This window comes from Lepus europaeus, chromosome 5, assembly GCF_033115175.1.
Source record: "Lepus europaeus isolate LE1 chromosome 5, mLepTim1.pri, whole genome shotgun sequence".
NCBI lineage: Eukaryota > Metazoa > Chordata > Mammalia > Lagomorpha > Leporidae > Lepus > Lepus europaeus.
The window spans coordinates 45,968,632-45,987,678 of record NC_084831.1 but is presented as its reverse complement, the minus strand read 5'-3'; the positions used below and the strand labels follow the sequence as shown (position 1 = coordinate 45,987,678).

Sequence of the window (19,047 nt, the reverse complement as noted above, 5' to 3'; positions counted from 1 at the left end):
TGTGAGCCTAACACACAATGGGAGTCAGAGAGGAAGGGACGGAGAAACTTGGCTGTGTAGAAAGCTAAAGTTTCTGGGGGCTGGCGCTGTGGCCTACTGGGCTAAGCCTTTGCCTGCAGTGCCAGAATCCCATATGGGCACCAGTTCAAGTCCCAACTGCTCCTCTTCCAACCCAGCTCTCTGTTATAGCCTAGGAAAGCAGTAGAAGATGGCCCAAGTCCTTGGGCGCCTGCACCCACATGGGAGACCTGGAAGAAGCTCCTGGCTCTTGGCTTGGGATCAGCCCAGCTCTGGCCATTGTGGCCATCTGGGGAGTGAACCAGTAGATGGAAGACCTCTCTCTTTCTCTCTCCCTCTCTCTGTAACTCTACCTCTCAAATAAATAAAATCTTTTTTTTTTTTTAAAAAAAAAAAAAGAAAGCTGAAGTTTCTTAAGGACAAAAGACCACAAAATAATAAAGTAATTGCAGGTTAAGAGATCGACACACAGAAATAAAAATGCCCAATCTGTTGCCTTTATATATAAAGAGCTCTCACATATCACTAAGAAACATCCCCAGTAGCCCTATATGAAACTGGGCAAGCGTCAAGAACAGAATGTTCGCAGAAATGGAAACACAAATGTCATCAAAACCTTGCAAACTAAAACTACAGCAACATCCTGCTTTTTTTCAGCTCAGATTGGCAAAGATAAAACTCTCTCAGGACCCATTGTGCTGGCCAGAGTGTGGGGAAGCGAACACTCTGGGCCCTGTAGGAAGGGATGCCCCCTGGCATGCCAGGCACTTCAGGAATTACTTCATCTTCCTCTTCCTCTACTCAATGGATGAGAACCTTCCCAGCATGCATTGCCATGCCACCCTCACATTTTATGCAGCAGCCTTTTGCTGTGCCCATTCTGCTTTGAGGAAGTTTCCCACATACACAATCACACGTGTGCAGAAAGCAGGAAAAGTGGCTGTAGCATTGATTGAAATGCAGATGGCGGGGGAGCCTGGTTGGATGCAGTAGGTACACTGGAACTCTGTACCTGGGACACCATGCACAGCTCCGCACGCAGTGATTTCCAAGACACAGCATGTGATAAAAGCAAAAATGTGTAACCAGCTAAGGTATGCTACCTCTGGTGTAAAAAATAGAGAATATAGGGGCCAGTGCTGTGGCACAGCAAGTTAAAGTCCCAGCCTGCAATGCCAGCAGCCCATATGGGCACCGGTTCAAGTCCCAGCTGCTCCACTTTCAATCCAGCTCCCTGCTAAATGCACCTGGGAAAGCAGCGGACTATGGCCAAAGTGGTTGGGACCTTGTACCCTCATGGGAGACCTGGAAGAAGCTCCTGGCTTCCAATCAGCTCAGCTCGGCCATTGCAGCCATTTGGGGAGTGAACCAGAGGATGGAGGATCTCGATCTCTCTCTCTGTCTATACCTCTCTGTAATTCTATCTTGCAAATAAAAATAAATCTTTTTAAAAAAATAGAGAATATAAGTGCAAGTGCTAATCCCTGCATAGGCCAGCCCCAGAAGGGCATGGAAGAACCGGGTCTTTAGACAAGGTCACGGTGGGTGGGGGAGACATACTGTGGTATGAAGGGAGTGTCTCCCCCACGGGTTTCTGTATTAGACCCTGACCACCACTGTGAGGTATTAGGAGGGTGGGCACTTAATGCCATTGTGTTCCAGTCACCAGGGTGGGGCGCCCAGGTGAACAAGAGAGGAGACACACACGTGCACTCCCGCCCTGCCAGGCGATACCTGAGCTACCTTGGGTCTCCACCACCAGGAAAGCCGCGCCCAGGTGCAGGCCCTTGTCCTTGGACTAGAACTGTGAACCAAAATCAACGTCTCTTCTTTATAAAGTGATTCGGCTTCAGGTGTTTGATTACAGTGATGGAAAACAGACACACAGGACAGGCGTGGAGAATGTCTTCCAAGCTTGCACCCAGGGCGCATATTGCCTTTTCTAAATACTCACTGACAATAGGATGACACACACCTGATGTAAACAGCATCTCAGGGCAGGTGCTACGGTGCAGTGGGTTAAGCTGCTGTTGGGATGCCCGCATCCCACATCAGAGAGCCAGTTCAAGTCCTGGCTAACTCCTTTCCTGATCCAGCTCCCTGCTAATGTGCCTGGAAAGCCAGAGGAAGATGGCCCAAGTACTTGGGCCCCTGCCACCCACATGGGAGGCCTGGATGGAGCTCCTGGCTCCTGGTTTCAGCCTGGCCCAGATTGTTTTGGACCTCTGGGGAGTGAAGCAGTAGATGGAAGGTCTCTCTCTCTCTCCCCCTCCCTCTCTCTCCATCTGTCTGCCTTTCAAATAAATTAATTAAATAAATTCTTTTTAAAAATATAAACTCTAGGGATGGAGGACAAGAACTTCAATGGTGGCGAGCTCCTGGGGGAGGGGAGCTCCCGGGGGAGGGGGGCTCCTGGGGGAGGGGAACTCCTGGGGCAAGGGGAGCTCCTGGGTCCTGGGGGAGGGGAGCTCCTGGGGGGGGAGCTCTCGGGGGAGGGGGGCTCCCAGGGGAGGGGGGCTCCCGGGGGAGGGGAACTCCTGGGACAAGGGGAGCTCTTGGGTCCTGGGGGAGGGGAGCTCCTGGGGGAGGGGGTCTCCCAGGGGAGGGGGGGCTCCTGGGGGAGTGCTATTCTCTCAGCCCAGTGGCAGGCACACAGAGCAGGTGCTCACACACTGTCTCCCCCTGGTTGCCCTCGCAGGCGCCCCCCTCCAGCAAGATGGAGAGAGGGAACGGAGCATACCGCACAGGGACGAAGGCAGGAGGCCGCGCTTGGCTCTTGGCACTCTGGGCGTCCTTGCGGGGAGCCGCGCGGCTGGGCAGGTTGAGGCCGATGTGGTAATGCACCTGGATGAGCAGCGCCAGGAGCAGCTGCGGGTAGATGCGCCTCACGCGACCCACGCAGCTGTTGACGGACAGGAGCTCACACAGGCCGCTGGCTGCCTGGGGGCAAAGGGGAGGTTGGGGGTGCTGGGGGCCCACCTTTCCGGTTCTCCTGCCTGGGGCAGGGTGCCCAGCCCCACCCCCAGGCCCCTGACCCCTGGCTCTCTAGTGGGTCTTGCCCCAGACCAGTAATGAAAGCCCCCTCTCTTAGCAATGGCCCAGGGCTCGGCCTGGGAGAATTGCAGTGGAGCCCCCCACCGCCCCATCCCACTTAGGGAGAGGTGGAAAGGCCTGACCCTATTTGGCAGGCGAAGGGGGTGAAGTGACTGCCCAGGACCACCCAGACCCCTGGGGACAGAGCTGGAACTTGAACCCAGGTTTTCTGTTGTCCAGTTCCCTGCTCTGTCCTCCTTCACAGCACAGGCACAGAGAGCGTGGGGGGAGGGGGTGCCAGGCCGGGCTCTCGTCCTGGGCTGCTAAACCACACTGCCCCCGCCCCAGCAGCAGGGAGAAGCGAGTGCCAGCCTGAAGTGGGAGCCTGCGCTCAAGAGGCTGGGTGGCCTTGGGCGGCTTCTCCATCTGTCACTCTAACTTCAGGGCTGGCCTGGCCCTGACCTTCACACTTGGCCCCTCAGGTCCCATCTCACCCACCAGCATGGAGGTTGGGGATGACAGGTCAGGCGCGCAGGGCCTGAAGGAGTGCTGAGGGATGAGTAGAAGTTAATTTGGTGGGGAGCATTCTAGGTAGAGGGAACAGATGTGCAAAGGCCCTGTGACAGAAGATAACACAGCGGTATGACGTCTTGACCAGGACCTGTGAGGCTGGCGGAAAGTGAGCAAGGAGACCCTGGAGTGTGGCAAGGCTCTCGTGGGGCGCAGGGCCTGGCAACACAGATGGTTACACTGGAGCTATTGAGAGGAGTAGACTCTGGGCTTTGGTACAGGTTGGAGGGGCAGGAGCGGGAGCAGCCAGCTGACATGGGCCATGCTGGTGTGGGGCCAGGCAGAGAAGAGGCTTCCTGACCAGGAGCCGCCCTTGGCCAGGCGGCCAGGAGCACCTCACCAATTTGTATCACCTGAACGAAGGAACGAGTCATTTCCTTTAACCTCCCCAGCTACCATGCGGGGCCCATACGCTTGTTTCTCTTTCCAGGAGGAGAGACTGGGCCTCAGGGAGGTGCAATGACTACCCAGAGCACAAAATAGTAACACAGCAAAATCAGGACCTAGACTAAGGTCTGGGGCTGCCTGCCTGGGGTTCGGTTTCCACCGCCCCAGGCTGCTGCTGTCACCGCAGGGGGCACTGACACTAAGGTCCACTGAATCACAAGCAAGAACCCCGAGGGCAAGTGCTCGGCCAAGTGCAAGGCCGCAAGCTCACTGCTGGCTGTGGGCTGGGGGTGGGGGGGACGGGACAGGAAGTCAGGTGCACTGAGCCTGGCGGGAAGGAGGAGCGGGCGCGGGTGGAGAGGCGGTGGTGGCAGCGAGCAGCCGGGTCCTCACCGCGAGGGGCACGATGGAGGCCCGGCCCTTCTTGGTGACGGGCTTCTCTTTCAGGCTGGTCAGCAGCAGGTCCAGGAGGTCTCGGACGTCACAGCTGGGCTTGCGCAGGATCAGCTGCCGCCACATCTCTGCCCCGTTGCTGCCAAGTGGTGGAGTGGTGGGATTAAGGGGGACCAGGGCAGTGGGGGCCCAGCCAGCCCCCAGATGGCTTCTCAAGGGGCAAGCTAGGAAGCCAGTGCAGTGGCATCCATGCGCAAGCCGACAAGGCACGTTCCAGGAAGCCCGGCCCCAGAGGCAGGGGGCTAACAGTGATTGAAATCCTATTTCCCAGGCGCTTCACGTACAAATTCTACTTCAGCAAAAATTTATGGAGCAGCTGCTATAGACCAGGCGGCAGGCAAGTCTCGGTGACACAGACGCACATAAGAATTCACGACATCCAAGGCCACCGAATCCTCACGACCCTCAAGGTGGGTGTAGCTATGTGCAATGTGCCGATGTGGAATGGAGGCTGAGAGAGGTACAAGGAGCTGCAGGGCCAAGACGTGGCCAGATCTGCTGCCTCCCAAGCCTTTGCTCCTTCCTCTACGCCAAGGAGCAAAAGAACCGAGGCCACCGCCCGCTTTGGGGCCTGGATCTTGTCCTCCTCTCCTGCATCAGGGAACGCCCACCAATGTTCCTCAGAAGGCAGCACCCCAGCCGGCCAAAGCATCAGGCCCGCAAAATGCCAGCCTGCAGCACTGCCACCACAGACAGCAGCCCATGTGCCAAAGGGTTCATTAACAAAGCCCTTCCCCTAGAAACCTGATAAAGATAGGTGTCAACTGTGTTGCTAGGCAACGTTGCTTCCAGCAAAAAATGACCTCTTCACACTACGCAAGGTGGTGAATGGGTACATTGCATTGGGCCAGAGAGGAGCTGTACGTTAACTCCAAGAACCACTAGGGGCAGACGAGAGCCATAAGCATTGAGGGGCCTGGGACTCTGACAACTGGGTTTGCCTCTGTGGGCACCAGGGAAGCAAACCCTCCAGAGTCGTGCTGAGAGATACCAGCCTTGGTGAGGCCCGTGCCAATCTGGCCAGCTCAGTGCCTGCACTGTCTGTCACACTCGAGCCAAGAGGCCAGTTTCCAGACCCAGGGCCAACACCAGGGTAAGGGAAGGGAGCCAGGCAGGGCAAACTTTAAGGAGGCCCTCGCTCTGGGGCTTGTGCAAGAGCAGGTGCACCTAGGAGAGAGTGCCTCCTCCAATGCCAGACCCTGGTGCCCAGCTGGCCTCAGTCCTGTGCCTGCTCTGCCTGGGACAGCTGCAAGGAGGGGCTCCTGACACTGGGTGACTGTGATGCCAAGTGTGCCCCCTGGAAGGCTCTGGGAGTCTGAGTATTTAGTGGTGGGAGGAAGCACACCCCGGGCAGGTGGTGCTATCAGAAACAATGATACTCTTGCAAGTGGGAGGAGTGGGGGGGTCAGTGGGGCCCTCTCCATCCCAAGTGGTCATCTTCGTTTCTACGCATGACATCACTGTCCTTACTGCACACCTCGGGTGCACAGCTCTGCACACAGAGCCTTTACACTGACTCTCACACAACCATCCCCCAGTGTGCCTCCCCCACTGCACCGTTTCCATCAGCCAAAGAAGCTGTGGGAGCCCTTCCTGGGCCAGACAGGCCACATCAGGCCCATGGCACCACGAGCTCCCTAAGGGCCGTGATGGAGGAGGCGCCCCTGCACAGTCCCAGGCCTGGCCATGCACCAGCCCAGCTGTGCTATGACCACTCTCTGGGGTGGGAACATGGGGATCATTTTCTCCATCTGCCTATGGGAGAAAACTCTCTGGGCAAGCAGGCTGCCCAAGACTGCCAGCAGCGGGGGGCAGAGTCAGGACACACCCTCAGCCTGCTTTCAGCGACATCACTGAACAGGCGCCAGGCTGGGAGTCAGTCAGCTTAAGTTCAGGTCCTTGCTCTGTTGCTTGCTCAATGAGTGCTCACAGCAAGAAACAGTTTCCTCCTCTGTAGAATGGGGCTGCGGTGAGGATGAGTGACCGGGCTCAGGCTCAGCACGGACACCCAGCAGTGCTCAGTGGTTGTCACACGCCCTGCAGATCATGGAGGGGCGTTCTGGAAGGGCAAGGTGCTTCTCTGGGCAGGAGGAGGTTTCCCAGTCCAGGGTGGGGCTGCTGCTACCCTCAGACATGCAGTGACTGGGAGCCCCCTCACTTGGTACCTGTCCAGCGGGAGGGGGCACATGAGCAGGGCCACCACGACCTCGGTCATGAAGGAGCTGGCCAGGAGGGAGACGGGCAGCAGGGCCACCTCGCGGGCCCGGGGCTCCTGGATGTGGCTCAGCTGCACGTAGATGCCCTGCATGATTTCCGGGATCTGCAGCAGAGCCAGGGCAGCCGTGAGGGGTGGGAGGGAGACATGGGGGAGGGGGATGACGGGAGCAGGAAGGAAGACAGGGTGGTGGTGGCAGAGAGGACCTTTGCCACCCTGCCCTGTCCCAGTCACGCCAGGAATGAAGTTTTGTGAGCTATGGTCAGAGAGAGAAACCTGCAAGGCAGGAGCGCCAGCCCGGTCCCACCCTGGTGCTCCAGGAGCCCACAGCCCCACCACAATGCCAGGGCTGTCCCAAGTGATGGCAGGGGACAGGGGCACGTGTGCCAGGCCCCAGTGACAGCCCAGCCCCCGGCCCCAGGCCTCACCACCTCCAGCGCCCTGTGGCGGTACCACTCCAGGACGGAGCTGAGCGTGACCTCCGAGGCCAGCTGCACCATCTCTCCTGAGTCCTTCCCCCGCGCCTCTGCGCTGCCCTTCAGCCCTTCCAGGGCGGCTAGCAGCAGGTCCTTCACCTGCTGGGGCCCCAGGAAGTCTCCAAACTCCTGAAACAGAGGCACAGAGGTCCTGACGCTGAGGGCCAGACCCCACCTGGCTCCCTGGAGCTACAAAACTAGGGGCAACGAGGGCCCTATCCTCAGAACAGTGGTGAGGATCGGGGATAGGAAGCCACTGTGCCCTGGCACCGCCTGGAAGAGGGGGCCCTCGTGCTTGCATGGTGGGGGAAAGTTTCTAGCCCAGGCCCAGGAGTGCCCCCCGCCCCCACCCCGCCCCGCCTGCCGACAGTCACCGCGATCACACGCAGGATGTTCTGACACGGGCTGACGGGGTTGTAGGGCCCCAGGAAACGCTTGTTGCTCTCATACAGCTCCTTCTTGTTGGTCTCTTCCTTATCTCTGGCTCCTGCAAGGAGAGGACCTTCTCAGCGAGGCCTGGCCACCCTGGAGTTCGTTTTTTAGCTTTTTAGTAAACCTGACGCCCAAACCTTACGGAACCAGAGGGATCAGTTCCTGCAGGGAACACCTCCAGGTGGCCGGCACCAGGTCAGTAACCAGAGCCCGCTCGGCATCCCAGAAGCCCCTCCTGGGTGTCCCTGCTGGTCACGGTCCCCCTCCCATGCCCAGGGTAACTGCTACCCTGGTTTCTCAACTCCTGGGTAGAGTTTCCTGCTTTTGAACTTAACATAAACGGACTCGTATACTATGTTCTCCTTTGGATCTGCTTCCTCCGCACAAAACACGCCAGGGGATGAGAGGTGTCCACACGGTGGCACCCAGCCTTCATTCATTCATTCCTTCATTCATTCTCAATGCCATACCATTTTGCATGGTCTGCAGACATGAAAACATACACATCCGTTCTACCGGTGATGGACGGGGCGGTGGCAGCCATTCTGCACAGTGCAGCTGTCAGCGTTCGAGAGCGTGTCTTTCGGCAAATCTCTCTACACTTGTGTTCGTTACATTCCTAGCAGTGGAAAGGCCGAGCCACAGCACAGGCATGGGCACAGCTTCAGGAGCTGTTGTTGAGCCATTTGCCACGGTGGGAAGCCCATGATGCTCCTACTGGCACTGAATGAGAGTCCCCATTGTCCCACGTCTCCGCCATGCGCGGCTCTAAGATTTGATCCTCTGGTGGATGAGACCGTCTTTGGACTGTAATCTCCTTACCCCCAAGCAGTCCCAACCCCCTCCTCTGCCTTTTTGCTTTAGTCCTTATCCCCACCTGACTTACCGTACGTGTTACTGTTCATTTTGCTCACTGTTCCCTGACAACAAGAACCCAAGCTCACCAAGGGGAGGAGGTGTTTCCTTCATCTTTTTTTTTTTTTTTTAATTTGACAGGTAGAGATATAGATAGTGAGAGAGACAGACAGAGAGACAAAGGTCTTCCTTCCATTGGTTCACTCCCCAAATGGCTGCTATGGCCGGCACTGCGCTGATCCAAAGCAGGAGACAGGTGCTTCCTCCTGGTCTCCCATGCGGGTGCAGGGGTCCAAGCACCTGGGCCATCCTCCTCTGCCCTCCCGGGCCACAGCAGAGAGCTGGACTGGAAGAGGAGCAACTGGGACTAGAACCTGGCACCCATATGGGATGCCGGTGCCACGGGCGGAGGATTAACCAATTGAGCCACCATGCTGGCCCCCTCCTTCATCTTTTTTCACTACTGCATCCCTCAAAGCACCCGGCATCTGGTGGTGCCACATTTTCTGGTGAATGGAACATATCTCAGGAACACTTGCTCAGCCCTTACGATAGCCTGGTCTGGGTCCCACCTAGATCCCTTCTAGGTATGCAAGACACAGGTGCAGCAGAGGGCCACTGAGGCACCCACTGTGTGCTGTTTGGAAAGGGAAGGGGCATGAGAACCAGAGTTAGGCAGACCTAGGCTCAAATCCTAGCCATGCTGCTCTCCACGGCAGGGGGACCTCTAGGAGCCATGTCACTGCTCCAGGACCTCACGGTGCGGGGTTGGCTGGGGTCGTCAGATAAAATACAGGATACCCAGTTGACATTGAACTTCAGGTAGACAAATAAGTTTCAGTGCAATGTGTCTTAGATATATTAAAAGTTATTGCTTATGTATCTGGGGTTCGAATTTAACCAGGTGTCAGATAACTCGGTCATTACTGTTCCTCCCCTCCAGACTGACAACTGTGCACCTTCACTCAGGAGGCACAAGGCGCTCTCAGCCCTGCAGATGACAGCCCAGAGCCCAGCTCTCTGGCCCCATGAGGAAGATCAAGGAGAGCAGGGCCGCCACTCGGCTCCCGGCAGGCCAGAGGAATGGCGACAGGGAATGGTGTTTGACAAGTGCCTACACTGCGCGACACGGCACAGGTTTCTTTACATGTGCTCTCACCTACGACCTCATTGAACGTTTCACAAAGCCTACGCGTGATATACATTCTGGAACACCCTTTTCACCGATGAGGAGATCCGGGCCTAGATAAGCAAAGTGCTTGCCTGAGGTCACACAGCTAGGAAGGGCCGGAGCCAGGTCTTGTGCCCTGGTCACTCTGCTACCAGAGCCAGTGGAGTATAAATAAAAAGTATAGAAAAAGTGTATATGGAGCATAAACAGTGATGTATAAACAAAAAGCCAAGCTCCTTGGGGTTTGGGGCCCAGCTGGGAGAACTCTGGAGAAATGGAGACAGGAAGGCGGCGAGAGAGAGCCGAGCCTGTGCAGCTCTCGGTGCAGGAGCGAAGGGCACCTGTGTCAGCCTTCCCACATCAGCAGCTCCCTCCCAGAAGCTGCAGGTAGGAATGCTCTCCCTCCTACATCAACAGATGTCCACTGAGCCCCGCCATGTACCAGACCTGGAAAAACAGCCCAGCACAGCCCTGCCCTCCTCTTCTGGGGGGAACAGAGACAAGAAAACAAGACGTTTGGGCCATCACACCTGGCGTACATGGTGCCATGGAAATGTGAAAGTGACAGTCACACCGGAAGCTTGAAAGGATGAGCGAGAGTTCAGGCAGAAAGAATAGCTTATATCCAAATGGGCTTGTTGGCAGCCTCTGCCCCCCGGTTCTGTGGGGACAAAGGCTTCCCACCAGCCTCCATGGTCCCCACCGAGCCCTGTGCTGGTGTTCTCCCACTCCGACCCGTGCCTAGGGCAGCCAAGGCTCCAGCTGACTCCCGAGCCCGCCGCCGTGAGCGCTTACGTTTCTGCAGCTCCAGGATGGTGTAGAGGGTGATGATGCCGTCCAGAGCCTCCCGGCCAATCTCCTCGTCAGGGTCTCCGATGCGGAGGATGAGCCTCCCCAGGAGGACACCCAGCGCCGGGAACCCCGAGGACATCTGTGGGTGTCATGGTCTTAGGGATTGACTCTTAGGGGTTCAATCATGCTATATACAGCGAGCAGCCCCAGGCAGTCTGCCCCAATAGTGCCTTCTGAGCTGCAGGAGTCTCCTTAGGGAGTCCGTCCCTCCCAGGGATCACTCACAAAGAAAGGCAGGGTCAGAAGCGTGTGGTTGAGCACGGAGACGTTGCTGTTGACAGCCCGTGCTCGCTCATGGGCCTTCCCAGAGTTCATCCAAGGGCCCAGAGGCTGTGGGGACAAGGGCAAGGCTTAGAACTGATGTTGGCTGCCAGCCCCTGCTGCTGGGGGCTGGGGGACAAGCCAGCCTTTGCCAGTCAGCAGGAAGGGCCTATAGGCAACTCAGCACGGCCCTCCTCTTCCTGGGCTTGGGGAAGGGCCGGGGTTCCAAAAACCGAGATGAGGACTAACCAAACCGGAAGAAGGTGGTCAGTGAGGAGGGAGGGAAAGGACAGAGAGCAATGAGGATGGAAGAAAGAGACAGGACAAGGTGGAGAGAGCAGAGACACCGGGGCAGCTGCAGCTGCATGGGGATAGAGAGCTTGGAGGGGTGGGAGTCTGCGATGGCCCAAGAGGACATGCTGAAGTCAAACCTGTCCTGGGTGCAGTCCCCCCGCTGCTCCTAGCCTGTTCCCCATTTTCCTATGCCCGCTCTCCCCTCCTTCTCCACCGAAGCCCACACCCCACCCCTCACACCTCCAAGATGCTCTTCAGCCCAGCCGGAGTGGGGTCCTCAATGAAGAGAGCATTGAGCAGCTTCTGCAGAGCGTCCAGGGTCTGATGGTAGAGTGTCTGTGGACAAGAGGAGCCCAGGCTGCTAGGGGGCCCTGGAACCCACGCCAGCCCCAGACAACCCCTGCGTGTGACAGGAGGGAAGGGGGCACTTGGACCCAGGAGGGCTGCTTTCTGGCCCCACCTCTGAGAGCAAGCAGATGCCTGACATTGGGCAAATAGCTTCCCTCCCGAGGGTTACAGCTTCCTTACTGAGAAATGAGACACTAGCACCTGTGGCTCCCACCTTAAAGGCACAGCACATACTGAGACCTGCCAGGGGACACAGGAGCACGTGCCTGGCAACACGCACAGCCCCATCACTCTGTCCTCAAACTTTTTCTCACTTTGCAAGCGAAGAGGTACTTGTCCACGTTTGTGCCACAAAGAAGTTCCAAGTTGTGAGGAACGATTTAGGGGTTGGAGGGAAAAGGCTCTAGGATGAGGAGAGCTAGCTGAGGACAGGGTCAACCTCACGTCCATCATCTCCCAGGGGAGTACTCTGACTCTCTGTCGCAGGGCTACTCCTAGACCCAAATAAATTTTCCAAGTTGCCCTGGAGGGAGCCTCCCTCCTCTGTCCAGAGCCCACATCCTTGGGCCACACCACCTTCCTGGAATTGTCTTTCGGGCGCAGGCAGCAGACACAGGCTGGGCAGCGGGTTTGATGCACTTGCTTCCCCTCCGTCTGCCGGCCCCCAGTCTGTCTGCTGTGCTGTCACTGACCAGGCTTCCATAGTCCGCACACACTCTGAAGCCAGAACATTCCAGCACCTTCACCACGCAAACCTCACGGCCACCTACGACCTCCATCGGCCGCGGACGACAGCTGTGCGGCACTGGCCTCTGCTGGCCAGATCTGGAACTGCAGCATACATGCCTTCCCCACTACAGTCTCTGCCTTTTTCGCAGGTCTTCACTCAGCGCATGCGCCCCAGGATCCAGCCGCCTCATGTGTGTGCAGGCTCGCTTCTCAGAATTCTTGCCTCGCGTGGACGAGGTCACCACGCAGCCCCTACCCACAGGCCTCTGCCTGCAGCACTCCTTCTGCCAGCCCCAGCTAGTTAGCTCTTCTTTCACCTTTCTGCTCCAGCGTGGTGACCCCTGGCACCATCTAGGCCGTGCCCCCTCCAGGCTCTGTGCAGCACCAAGCATTTGTCTTGTCTGGGACGTTCACCCCTGGGACAATTCTGCACGTATTTGTGAGATTCTTTGATTATATCCATCTGTGCCATTTCCCTCCTACTCTACCACCCTCTAACTCAGCATGGTTGAAGACACCCCACCCTGATCTGAGACCCAGCTCGCTTCATCCCCACTGATCCCGGGTTGCCCCTCCTCTGCCCATTGCTCCGGGAGGACCCCCAGAAGTTGGAAGATGCTCATGCCAGCGGCTCGAGGCTGTGCTTCTCTGGTCTCAGCCCCTTCCTGTGGCCTCCCTGCCCTGGCCACCCACTCTGGCCATGCCGGCCTCTGCTAGCCTCCCTCTCATAGGCAGGAGGGGCCTGACCCAAGGCAGCACAGACCCACAACTCCTCCCAGAGGCCTTTGCTGCTCCTGGCCAGCCTGGTCTCTTGCTCTGATAGCATCGAGGGCCCTGAGGGCCCCCTCCCCAGCAGGGCCCCGCCTCACCTGGATGACCTCAGCTTTGGCCTCGTCCTTCTCCTGCATGGCCTGCACGGAGGGCAGGGAGAACACGCTCTGCACACACGTGTTCACCAGCTCCGACCGCTCGCGCACACCCAGGATGGGCTGGGTGTGACTGCCGAGAGACAGAAAGCCAAGGTGCCCGGTCAGGGAGGGGTTTGGGCTGAGGATGTGAGGCTGAGATGAAGGCACTGGGTGTGGGCCTGGGGCAGCCCGGGGTTCAGATCCCCATGGGGACAGATAGGTGGGGAGAGTGGGTGTGGAGGGTGTGGCCAGGAAAGGGTGCAGGAGCCGGGTCCAGGGTACAGAGGAGAGGCCCAGAAGAGATAACGGGGCCCCAAGAAGAGGGAAGAGGGCTGGGAGGGGGGCAGAGAGGGGCTGTGGGCACCTCAGCTGCGTCAGGGTCTCCATGGCCTGGCGCCGCACGGAGCTCGAGAGGGAATCCAGCGGCTCCTCCTGGATCTGCCTCTGGACAGGGGACCACAGAGGGGCCCATGACGGGGGTGCTGGTGCAGACCACACCGCCATGGCAGCCTGGGCGGAGCTCCCATCAGCTCCCATCAGGATGCTGCCTGGCCTCTTCCCTGGGGCCTGAGAGCCAGCTCACTGCCAGAACCCCGTGCTGAGCCCTCGCCCAGAACACCCCAGCCCTAGCCAGCCACGGCCCCAGAACTGTCTCCCATGACCTCACGGGGGGGGGGGGGCGTGTTTAAAGCACAGCCTGGCCCCAAGCGAGGGACACCAGGCACAGCTTTTGAGAACTGCTTGGATACCTAGAAAAGTGTCCTTTGAATCCTCACCATTGATCTGGTTCCTACACACAGTAGTTAGGGAAATGAAGGTAGAGGGGCAAGGATTTTTTTTTCCTCTGTCTCTTTGAGAGACACAAAGCCAAGTGCAAGTTTGGAAAGCTCAGGGGTTATCCTTGCCCAGCTACTCTTTGGATAGCTGGGCAGAGACTGTATTCAGCAAGGGGATGAGGAAGGAGGAACTTCTGGGATAAGAATGCATTACATAATAATAACTGCTCAGGTGCACAAGGACTAGCAGTGCAATAGCCATTGGGCTGTGTTCTTCCAACACCTGTATGACACAGGTACGTCATACCCCTTTGTGAGATGGGAAGAGTGAGGCTCAGAGAAGAGTCTCCAAGTTCCTCAGGTGGGTGGAGGGCAGACGGAGTGGAGCTGAGGCTCACGTCCAGGTGTCCTGGCTCCCCATCTCCCTTCCTTTCCTCTTCCCACCTCACCGCCCCCCCCCCAAGTCTCTTCAGTGGCTGAACTTGAGAATTAGCCCCCTTTCTCCCCCAGTGCCACAGACCCGCATGTGGCTCCCGCACCATCATCTTCTTCATCATGGTCTTCTTCTCTCCCGCTTCCAGCGGATCCTGATTCTTCTGGAGGGTGATGCCCTTCTCCACCTTGGGGGGGCGGCAGAAGGCAAAATCTCAGGATGTGAGCCCTACTGAGCCCACGCACCCTTAATTATCTGGCACCTGTGGGCAAATGAGTCCTAGATGTCAGCCCCGACTTGGGGTGGGATGAGGACCGGGGAAAATCAGGGTAGGGGGAATCCTGGAAGCCAGCATTTGGAAGAGGACCACATATGAGGGGCTGTAAAGCCCTCCCTCTTTTCCAGGTAACTTTAGGGAGGGACAGAAAAGGTCCCTACCCCTCAGTCTGAAATTCCACCAGGAGCAACACTTCTTAAGGCTTTCAAGTGCTCACAAGACAGACCACAGCATTCTGCCATTGAGAGAGGGAACATGTTAATTAATGTGCAGTTGGTCTATTAGTTCCCATTATCTTACAGCAGAAGGCCAAAAGATAGCCAGGAAACAAGCAAATCAACTTCATTTAGTGGAGAAAGTGAAGCAAGTTAAACCCATGGAGAGTGTGGGGTTAGAGGCAGCCGTGAGTTCCATCCCAGTCCTATCAAGAGGACAGGTTCCCCTCTAATACCGGTTCATGTGACAGCTTGTGTTAGCCAGTAGAACGCTGCAGAGCCAGTTACTGGCCTAGCTCTTAAGGGAGTTGGCAGCTTCCACTTTCTCCTCCTGGAACTCAGCTGCCACACTGTGAGGGAGCCCCAGCTAGACTCTGGAAGAATGGAAGACTGTGTGGAAAGAGGCCCTGGAAGGTGAGGGGTCATCATGGATGTTCCAGACTCCCCCCACTCCACCCCAGGTGACCTCAATCTATACTACATGGAGCAGAACAACCACCCTGCTGAGCCCAGTGGATTTCAGACTCCAGAGAAATTGGGCCCCTCTAACCCTGACTCCCCCAGCAGCCACAGTGCCAAGTTCTGGGGTAGTTTGTTAGGCAGTAACTGACAACTGAAACTGCAGGAGCGATGGAGGAGGGTGGCTGACTCAGACTGAATTGGTCCAGGAAGGCCTCTCAGAGGAGGTGACTTTTAGACTGAGTCCAGAGTGAGTAGAAAGCTAGCCACATCAAGACAAGGGGAAAGACTGGAGTGGCAGGTCACTGCCGTATCCCGGGTGCCTCAAACAGTGCCTAGTATACAGTAGGCGCTCACTAATGTGTTAAATGACAGCGATAATCAGTCTCGTCTGTGCAGGCACCGCGCATTACCTAACGCAGGCCTCACTTCAACTTTTTCGTGCCCATCTGATGGGGGAGAAGCCGCTTCCTGGCAGAGGAGACAGGCGCAGAGTCCCAGAGGCAGGAGTGAATCTGGTGTGTGAGGAGCCGGAGAGGACCAGAGTGGAAGAGCAAGGCGGATGACTAGAACGCCAGGAGGTGGGGACAAATGCCGCCCAAACGCAGCGTCTCTTACTCCCGCCAGACTCTCCCCAGCCCCTGCCCTGACTGGAGCTTGTCTCTGAAGCAGCCTGGCGACAAGGCTTCCCTCCCTGAGTCCAGGCCTGGGTGGATCCACCCGCCGTCCACCAGCCGATTTTGCCCTCAGTCCTGTGTGTCACTCCTGCTGACCGGCTGATCCAGTCTGCCCCTGGCCCTCCCCAGTGTGCCACTGCCTGGCCCAGGCTCTGGCCTCCCAAGGCCGCCTGTAGGCATGGGCCTGATCTGGGGTGGGTCTGACTGTGTCTTGAAAAAGGTCACTTCCAGCCTTGGTGTCATTTCCAGGGCCTCACCCACGATCTTTTATTGAGCACCTACTATGTACCCAGCACTGTCCTAGAGGCTGAGGATACAGCTGTGACTGGGACGGACAGAAACCCCTGATCTAGGGAGGACACGAGTCAGTGCAGGGGACAAGCGAGAAGTTGGAGTGTTTAGTGACAGGTCAGGGCCACAGACGGCAAAGAGCACTGGGCGGGGGAGGGGGGGGGAGAAGAGGTGGGAGGGGTGGGAGGAGGAGCCGGGAACTCAGGGCTGGGGTGGGGGCTGCAAAGGAGATGTGCCAGGGCCCTTCTGTTACCAACCTCTCTCTTGTCTGGCCCCTTCGTCAGGCGCGAAGTCACTTCACTGAAGGCTCCTGCGTGTCACCGTCCCGAGGAGGAGAGGGGAGGGAGGGTAAACAGTGCATCCGGGGTGCCCGAGCCCCAGCCCCCCACCCCCAACAGGACCCTGCACTGCTCCCTCCTGCAGCAGACACACTGAGCTCTCAGAAGTGTGCGTCATCATCATCGTGGCCGGCTAGGTCGCCTCCCCCCACCAAAACCTCCCGTGGTGCCCACTTCCTGCAACGTGAAACAGGTGGGAGCTCCTGGTGGGGTGCCCTTCACAGTCAGCCCTTCCTAGTCATCCCCACCACTCCCCATCTCCCTCCCCAGCGTAAGTCCCCTCGCCCACCCCCAGCAACCCCCTCAGGGCCTGCTGCACAGGGGGTCACTTATACCTGGGCCACCGCAGGCCTCCAGGTCTCCCCTGCCTGCCACTCCTCAGGGAGGCCCCTGCTGGCCTCCAGGCTCGGTGGGGCCCACTGCACTGCCCCCACACGTGCCTTCTTCCCTCTCTCAGCAGCTACAATCCCTAAGTGAAGCCCAGTGAGGCATGGGCTGGTTGTCAGCCTCGACCTCCTCTGCTTTCTTCCAGGTGGCCGCCCATTCCAAGCAGCCGGTGAGACTGAATCCTGCCACCCCGCCACCACCCCTCCTCCATAGAGGGCCTGGAACCCACGCTTGGCCATGGTGACTGGTCCAGGGACTGGCATTTGGCTGAGTAGGACCAGGGAAGCTCTTTATTTAAGGGTTGAGGGGGACCCCAAAGAAGAGCCGGTCTCTCCCTCTGAGGTCAAGTTCATGAGGGCCTCCGAGTGCCTGGAACTCCATGGTCATCTTTGCCACTGGACGCTGGCAGAAGATAGAGCCCAGAGGAAGAATTGGGCAGAGCTAGAGCCAAGATCTTGGCTTCTCAACCCCATCCTTGTCTGAAATGAGCCAGGCTCCTTGCAGGGAGTGCCCAGGAGGAGCCAGGACCTCTTGTACCGAAACCAAGGGAGAGGGCTCCAGGAATGATGGGGGCCGTGTCAAAGGGGAAGGGGCTCCCCTGATCAAATGGAAGACAAAGGGAAACAGCACAGGGTGGGCCACTGAGTGAGGTAGGAAACCACGAGTCTACCGACGCAGACGCAGACGCACGAACGGAATGTCGGATGAGCAACAGGGCCTCTACCCAGGGCGGGACAGGGCCTTCCCAGTGAGATCAGTGGCAGCAGCCTTCTCCCCTACTCAATGAACACCAGCAAGGGCACAAAGCAGCCGGGATCGGCAGGTAGGGCAGGTGCAATAGGACTACTCGGCCCGGAAGCGCATGGTCCAGCTCTGGTCACCAGGACACCTCAGCAGCACCAGACCCGGACACAGGGTAACAGTGGCCTGTGCTCTGCAGTTGTGTCCAGGGCACGGAGCCAGGCCTGGAGGAGGCCGGGGGCCTGGGACCAGGGGACACTGAGACAAGAAAGGCGGATCCGGGGCCTTCAGCTCCAGCGAACATTGCTAGGAAAGTGGGTGATGGCTGAGGGTTAGGTAGCAGCTGTGTATCGAGAGCAACTTCCTGACTGGGGAATCTATTTCTTCCTTCTGGTGCTAAGAAATACTGTGGGGCTGGCGTTGTGGCCTAATAGGTTAAGCCACTGCCTGCAACGCAGGCATCCCATATGGGTTCAAGTCCAAGCTGCTCCTCTTCCCATCCAGCTCTCTGCTATGGCTTGGGATAGCAGTGGAAGATAGCCTAAGCCCTTGGGCCCCTGCACCCATGTGGGAGACCCAGAAGAAGCTCCTGGCTTCTGGCAGCCTGGCCCATCCCTGGTCATTGCAGCCATTTGGGGAGTGACCCAGCAGATGGAAGACCTCTCTCTCTCTCTCTCTCTCTCTCTCTCTCTCTCTCTCTCTCTAACTCTGCTTTTCAAATAAATAAAAAATAAATCTTAAAAAAGGAAGGAAGGAAGGAAGGAAGGAAGGAAGGAAGGAAAGAAGGAAGGAAGGAAGGAAGGAAAAAGAAAGAAAGAGAAAGACTCTGAAATTCATGGGTGGGGAGCATCATCTGGCTACTTATTCTCAAGTGATTCAGGAAGAGCAAAACATTGTATCCAATATTTTGAACTTTTCTGTAAGTTTTTTCTTTTATTTTTTAAGTATGAGAGAGAGAGTGAGAGAGATCTTCCATCTACTGGTTCACTCTGTCCCCAAAGGTCCACAATAGGCAGGAGTGGGCCAGACCAGAGCCAGGATCCGGGGACTCAATCCAGCTCTCCCACATGGGTAGCAGGGACCCACCTAGCTGAACATCACCTGCTGTTTCCCAGTGTGTGCACCAGCAGGTAACTAGGACCAAGGGCAAAGGTGAGACTGAAACCCAGGCACTTGCTCTTATCTGTTGCACCAAATGCCCGCCCCAGTTTCTTTTCACAGTTAAGCAAATACTTATTAAGCATCTGCTATGTGATGGGAACTCTTCCAGGTGCCGTTAGCAAAAGCGAACAAAGTTTTTGCTTTTATGGAACTCACAGTCTAATGGGAGTAGGCACACAGATGAGTAACGACCAAAAACAAACATCATGCACCGGGTGAGGGTGAACGCTGAGCGGAGGCAGAAAGAACAATGCACATTCTTACAAGATTTTACTGTTTAAATTCTGAAA

General features: G+C 57.2%; 1 protein-coding gene across 1 annotated transcript in view; it reads right to left on the bottom strand.

Moving 5' to 3' along the window:
• The window catches only part of MROH7 (maestro heat like repeat family member 7), a 37,347-nt gene that overhangs the window by 14,982 nt on the left and 3,318 nt on the right, over nt 1-19,047 (bottom strand). The window contains exons 2-13 of the mRNA XM_062193356.1: nt 16,367-16,440; nt 14,318-14,398; nt 13,367-13,446; nt 12,964-13,093; nt 11,258-11,353; nt 10,688-10,792; nt 10,406-10,541; nt 7,527-7,639; nt 7,105-7,281; nt 6,627-6,781; nt 4,402-4,540; nt 2,759-2,958 (exon numbers count right to left, since the gene is read on the bottom strand). Of these exons, the coding sequence (XP_062049340.1) occupies nt 2,759-2,958; nt 4,402-4,540; nt 6,627-6,781; nt 7,105-7,281; nt 7,527-7,639; nt 10,406-10,541; nt 10,688-10,792; nt 11,258-11,353; nt 12,964-13,093; nt 13,367-13,446; nt 14,318-14,398; nt 16,367-16,440 (1,486 nt within the window). The remainder of the gene's footprint in view (nt 1-2,758; nt 2,959-4,401; nt 4,541-6,626; nt 6,782-7,104; nt 7,282-7,526; nt 7,640-10,405; nt 10,542-10,687; nt 10,793-11,257; nt 11,354-12,963; nt 13,094-13,366; nt 13,447-14,317; nt 14,399-16,366; nt 16,441-19,047) is intronic.